The sequence below is a fragment of the Gymnoscopelus braueri genome (genome assembly GCF_963280865.1).
Source record: "Gymnoscopelus braueri genome assembly, chromosome: 15".
NCBI lineage: Eukaryota > Metazoa > Chordata > Actinopteri > Myctophiformes > Myctophidae > Gymnoscopelus > Gymnoscopelus braueri.
The window spans coordinates 32,056,295-32,062,973 of NC_137620.1; the positions used below are offsets into that span (position 1 = coordinate 32,056,295).

A 6,679-nucleotide genomic window follows, 5' to 3' on the forward strand; every position below is an offset into this window, starting at 1 on the left:
AAGTTAACTGAGCAATAGTGTGTGAGCAACAGTTCCTTTAAGTTAACTGAGCAATAGTGTGTGAGCAACAGTTCACACACTATTGCTCAATTAACTTAAAAATTGTGACGTCTATCACAAAGCTGTGGATTTGTGGGGGCTTCGGGGCAGTCAAAATCACTTTTCTTTTTGTAAATAAATAACAAATAAACATTTGAAATATAGAAGAATAAATGGCACCATAATGACTTCTGTGATTTCTTTACAGGTGTTTATTATTATTGTTATTATTATTTATTTTGGGGACAGTAGTATGACAAAACTTACATCATTTTACAGAATGTCTTTAAACCCACTATAAAACCTACTTCTGTCTCTCGGATCCTTCTAAAAGGTCAATGCACTGTGGGCCTGAACCCTCCCCTTAGATAGGACTTTGATGATTATGCCGATGCATCAATGTGACCATGAGCTATATGGAGTGTGGTGACTTGTCTTAAGTGCCTGGCTATGCTTTTTTTGTTTTTCTCTCTATTTGTTTTTAAACTGATGGTGTTGATGAACAATGGAACTGGAGGACCCCCCCTACTTGTTTGACCGTGTTTGTCTTGTTTTGTTAAGAGTATGTCTACGTCAGTTGCTGTATGTGGAACATTTTAAAAATATTTAAAAAAAAGAAACTACTTCTGTTTCACATGTGGGGGCTGGGTACTCATTTCGAGACAGTTTTGTTATTTTCCATCTAATGGCCATTAATTAATCATGTGATCAGGGACGGAAGCGGATCCATTTGTCAGTATAAATGTTCATCCCACTAGTGAGCCACTGCAGGTTTATGATCATGAAGCATGCACTGAAGTGTTGTCTGTGTCCTGGGTTCTCCAGATAGGCGACCGCATCGTGAGCATCTGTGGGACTCCAACCGATGCCATGAGTCACACACAGGCCGTCAACCTGCTGAAGAACGCTACCGGTACCATAGAGCTGCAGGTCTGTCCCAACAACGCCCCTTCACGTCTCACACACACACCTAATACAATCCACTTTATTGAGCACAACAGCGGTGAACCAAACGCTGTTTCACTCAGTAAAATACTAAAATAAGAAGGGTAAAACCATTCGAAAAGGATAAAACTCATAAAATAAACACAATGTAAAAAGAGATGAACGACAGTGAAAAACACACAGTATAGACACTCAGATTCTCGGAAACATAGCTCTCAGTCTGGGTTATAAGCCAAGGAGGACAAGTGACTACCCACAGATTGGGCGCTCGGGTGGCACAGGGTTAGCCTGGCGTTGGCCATCCTGCTCACGTGGTTGGCCATCCTGTTCACAAAGGTTCACAAAGGTTCACAAATGTTCCCCACGGGGGAACACTTGTGAACCTTTGTGAACAGGATGGCCGACGGCAGGTTAGCGCAGGAGGACAGTTCCTGCCCATCACCGCAGGAGTCGAGGGCACTGTTTGCCAAACAGTGGGACCGCGGGACCCATGTGTGGGTCGCGGAACCATTTCCTTGGGTCACAAGTAACTAAATATCCCTTTTTTTCTTCATTTCCTACATAAAAAAAATATATAATGTTTCCATCTATTAAAAAAATAATTCTAAAGACTTTCATCAATAAATAAATGGGAAAAAAATCTAAGACATTCCAAAAATAAATGTCTTTTTTTTTTTAAAGAAGTAGTGAAAATAGCAGATCTACAAGCTCACAACGTGTCACATTGCAACAGCTATTTTCCCTAGTTTGGGTCCCGGGGAGACGTCAAATTTCTCTTGTGGGTCTCGAGCTAAAAGGTTTGGGGAACTGTGGTCTGGGGGATGGAATCCTCCACGGTGCATCCGGCTTGGCCGGAGGCCTCAAACGAACACGGTTGGGGGGCGTGTGAAGAAGACGGGTGTGAAGCCGGGTAGGGAGGGTGTCAGGGTGATCTCTGTCACTGTACTAGTGACTCCTACGAGTTGGTCAGGGGTGCCTGTTCACTGGGGATCTGAATAGCGCGTTCCTCCGCTTGCATTACGTCATCCTGGTGAAAGTCCTCGGTGTCGGGTGAAAAGAGGCCACCTTGACGTTACAGATAACAGACATGCGGTTGTCTGTAGGAGCTAGCAGTGACAACCGCCGGCGCCTACAACAGTGGTTCCCATTCCCAAAGGGTGTGCCGAGGCCACACGTTATTATTGCACTATATACAAACAAGAAATTAGTGAATTTTTATTATTTTAATATAATGTATATCAGTACTTTGTGTGCACTTAATAGTACAGAGGCATATTCTGTACCCTACAAAAATATAAAAATATATTTCAACCACCTGGCCCATCCCTATTTTGGGCATGTCATTATAGGCATTAAAGGATTTCACATTTCAGCTTTTTCTTTACATAAACTTTCAAAAATAGCATTTTGACATGTTGTGAATGTGTGGCTATTTTATCTACCTTTGAAAATTTACCAAAGTATGAAACAGGGCGTAAGTGGTTCATCTTTTTAATTTGGCATTAGTAAATAAAAATAAATGGCGACGGAGTCATAAAAGTTTGCATGGATATGAATATACAGTAGTTATGCCTTGAGACGAATGTGACGCGTTGTGAGCTTGTAGATCTGCTATATACAGCAGACAACACCAGTGTGGCCTGACCAGGCTTAAATAGGTAGGGGGAGGGGGGGGGGGGGGGATGACACATTGTAACGCAAACACAGAGGAACAATGACACACATTATCATGTGAAGGAGTAGGTTATCTTTCACTTTATCAGTGCATTCAGGCTTTCGCCTGAAAGACAACAGTCGAAGGCTTCCAGGCACTCGACACTGACACCCCATAAAACTGGTCTATCTGCTCTCTTTAGCACAAAGACAGGAGTAAATCATCTACACGGCACACACAGTGCACAATGCTTAACCACTTTGTATAGCAATGGGCTTTATCTGAACAATAAATCAAGGCCTGCAACGTTTGTAACAGAGCTGCATTGCACCAATAAACCCAATGGTTCTCAGAGTGGGGTCCGGGGAGTCCCCAGACCCCCCCCCCCCCAGGGGTCTTTGAGACTCAGAAGGGACCCAGCTAAATTATCGGTGATTAGGAACTAAATGAATGGACCCTTAGGGGGTCTGAGAGTGTACACATGTGTACACTCTCAGAGTTAAATGAACAGAGGAATTTACAGTGTAGATTGGGGTCCCAGAGATGACAATGGTATTCCATGGCCTAATGCAAAGGGTTCCCAAACTTTTCTGGCCGTGACCCCCCCAAAATAATCATATTTGAACCGGGGACCCCCCCCCACCCTCATGAGCACTTGTAATTGTAGTTGAGGCATACATTTAGTTTGACTCGGTTACACAGATAAATATTGTGACGATTTGTTGAAAGATAGCTGATCTACAAGCTCATAGTACATCATTTGGGGAGTCCCCTGGGGGTCCCGACCCTTGACATGACATGAAATGACATATCCTTGACATGAAAATGTTTGGGAACCACTGAACTCAACCATAATGTGTGTCTGTAGGTGGTGGCAGGGGGTGACACCTCAGTGACGGGTCCCTCTCAGGACCACCTGGGCGCAGGCCTCACTCCAACCTGCATCTTCCAGGACGACCTCGGGTACGTGTGGCTTATTATTTCCTCATCGTCTCTCTGTGACGTAAAAAAAAAAACATGTTATCGCTCTAATGTCTGCCTGTCTGTCCCCCCCCAGCCCTCCTCAGTACAAGACCATTACTCTGGACAGAGGACCAGACGGTCTTGGCTTTAGTATCGTGGGAGGGTATGGCAGCCCCCATGGAGACCTCCCCATCTATGTGAAAACCGTTTTTGGAAAGGTGAGAGAATGGCTTTATATTCTTTTGCTTTATTTCAAAGAATAGGGTCCCGTACAACATCATTATGAGCCGTCAACCTAAAGTGGTCACGTAAAGTTGTTTTGATGTTTTGATTTGTCTGACTCATAATGTCATTCACACCAACAGTGGTATCCAAAGCACTTTACAGTGTGCATTACATTCTCCCATACGTACCCATACATTCTCACACCGACGGCAGAGTAGGAAACCATGCGAGGCACCAATCTGCTCGTCGGGAGCAGTTAGTGGTTCAGTGTCTTGCTCGAGGACACTTCGACTACCTCCCGAGCCACTGCCACCCCGTTGTGTGTTGAAAACATCTGAAACATCCACGTCACCTTCGTGTGTACATTTAGTTCAGTCCTGGTTGGTTGCCTTTTGTCTCACCTTTAAACGTGGAGGCAAAAAAAAAGGTGAACTTTCCTCAACTTTTTTTGCACCACTTTTTGCCGGCTCCGTATTTTGGCTGGCTGCCACAGCGAGGTCGCTATGGAACAGTGCCATGTGCTGGACAAAAGCACAATCTTAAAAGAAAAGGGGAAAAAATTGCAGACTTTATTTTTTGCTCCTCGCCATGGTCAATGTGCGCAACCCACGGTGCTCTCTAAGAATCCGGGAGCGGCATAGTAGCGCCGTCGGTCTGCCTTCAGCGTAAGCAGGTCTGACAACAAGCCTTCTTCTCACCCCGCTGTCTCCATTCAAGCATTCCATCAGCATTCCTGTGATACCGTATCCTCCCTGTGTTCACCTGGCTACGCCCCCCCCGCTCTCTATCAATCTGAATGAAGCTGAAAGGCTTCCGTAATACGATGAAAGCAGAATCCCTTTATGATCTGGGGGGAAAATACTTTGTAGGAGTGGCTCATAAATGGTGTTGTCTACTGTAATGAAGGCAACATCTTACAAGAGACGCGTGTCTGAGTGTGTGCGTGCGTGTGTGTACTTGTATAACTCAAGTGGTTGTGAGGGCCAATGGCCCCACAAGTGTAGTAGAATAGGAGAAATAGACATCATAAGGACCAAGACAAATAGTTGTTAAATTGTTTAACTTTTTTTTTTTTTTTGGGTTATGCTTACAATTAGGAAAAGGTTCAGACTGGGGTTACAGTTAGGATTATGCATTTAGATGTTAGGTTTAGGGGTTGGGGTTAGAGTTATGCCTGATTTATACTGATTTGCGTGCCGGCGTCGCGCAGTGGAAAATAGCCGATCTACAAGCTCATGCGCTGCAACGCGTTGTGAGCTTGTAGATCAGCTATTTTCGGCTTTAGGGTTAAGGTTCAAAATGGCAGGGGCACGGCGGCACAGTCGTTAGCGCTGTTGCCTCACAGCTAGAAGGTCCTGGATTCGATTCCCGCCAGGGACGCTGTGGGTGCTGGGGGCGTGTCCCGCAAGGCGAAAGGGCCTTTCTGTGTGGAGTTTGCATGTTCTCCCTGTGTCCCCTAGGGTAGGTACCCTCACAAAAAAACATGCAGTAATCCTGGTCTCTATACTGCCTCCCCCTGGTCAGCCGGGGCGCCTGATGGAGGGGAAAGGAACTGGTTGGAATAACGTGTTCCTTCCACGCGCTACGTCCTACCGGGGAAACTCCCCCCCTGTCAGGTGATAAGAAGCGGCCTGCTCACTCCTCATGCATTGCATGAGCCAAGTTTGGGGCTCTCCCCAGGCTGGCAGAGGGAGAGTAGCGCCCAGGATTACAGTTTAGGCATTGGCACCGGGTGAAAAAAGTGGGTTACAAAAATCGTGGGATAAAAATAAATAAATAAGGTTCAAACAACAAAAACTTGTTAGTTCAGGATAGCATTCTGTCCTAAAATGTTGATGTATTGTAATACAAATGTTTTTGTGTGTGTGTGTGTGTGTGTGTGTGTGTGCGTGTGCGTGTGCGTGTGCGTGTGCGTGCGTAGGGTGCAGCCGCAGAGGACGGCCGCCTGAAGCGGGGGGATCAAATCATGGCGGTGAACGGGCAGACCCTGGAGGGCGTGACCCACGAGGAGGCGGTGGGCATCCTGAAGAGAACCAAAGGAACCGTAACGCTCACTGTGCTGTCCTAGAGAACACCATGTACACTACACACACACACACACACACACACACACACACACACACACACAGTGGTGGAAAAAGTACTAAAATTCTTTACTTAAGTAAAAGTACCAATACTGCAATATAAAAATACTCTGTTACAAGTAAAAGTCCAGAATAAAAAATGTACTTGAGTAAAAGTACAAAAGTATTGGCATCAAAATGTACTTAAAGTACCAAAAGTAAAAGTACTAAATATTTGAAAATAGCCGATCTACAAGCTCACAACGCGTCGCGATGCGACGCGTTGTGAGCTTGTAGATCTGCTATTTTCAAATAGCCTAGGTTTAAAATAGGTTTAAAGTGGTTAATGCATGTTTCATTATATCATAGTTTATATCTGAAAAGTAACTAGTAACTAAAGTTTTCAAATAATTGTAGTGGAGTAAAAGTACAATATTTGCCTCTGAGATGTAGTGGAGTAGAAGTAAAAGTACTGGAAATTGGAAATACTCAAGTAAAGTACAAATACCTCAAAATTGTACTTAAGTACAGTATTTAAGTAAATGTACTTAGTTACTTTCCACCACTGCACACACACACACACACACAATCACATGTTACTGCCTCCATTCATCACGCATATTTGAACACTCTGAAGATCACAACTTGCATCTGTAATCACTCTTGGCTAATGGTGTTAGACTCACTAGAGCAGCGCGTCTCAACCTTTTTCTGGATCAGGGCCCACTTGAACATCTTGAAAGCGTTCGCGGCCCACCCGTCTGAACACTCTAAATGGTGGGTGGGCCGC

The 6,679-nt window shown here is 44.8% G+C and overlaps 1 protein-coding gene across 2 annotated transcripts in view; it reads left to right on the forward strand.

Moving 5' to 3' along the window:
- The window catches only part of mpdz (multiple PDZ domain crumbs cell polarity complex component), a 94,483-nt gene extending 88,448 nt beyond the window's left edge, over positions 1 to 6,035 (forward strand). For both annotated transcript variants that reach the window (XM_080452131.1, XM_080452132.1), the window contains 4 exons: positions 865 to 969; positions 3,507 to 3,601; positions 3,696 to 3,819; positions 5,748 to 6,035. In XM_080452131.1, the coding sequence (XP_080308257.1) occupies positions 865 to 969; positions 3,507 to 3,601; positions 3,696 to 3,819; positions 5,748 to 5,894 (471 nt within the window). In that variant the 3' untranslated portion in view covers positions 5,895 to 6,035. The remainder of the gene's footprint in view (positions 1 to 864; positions 970 to 3,506; positions 3,602 to 3,695; positions 3,820 to 5,747) is intronic.
- Positions 6,036 to 6,679: the final 644 nt, after the last annotated feature.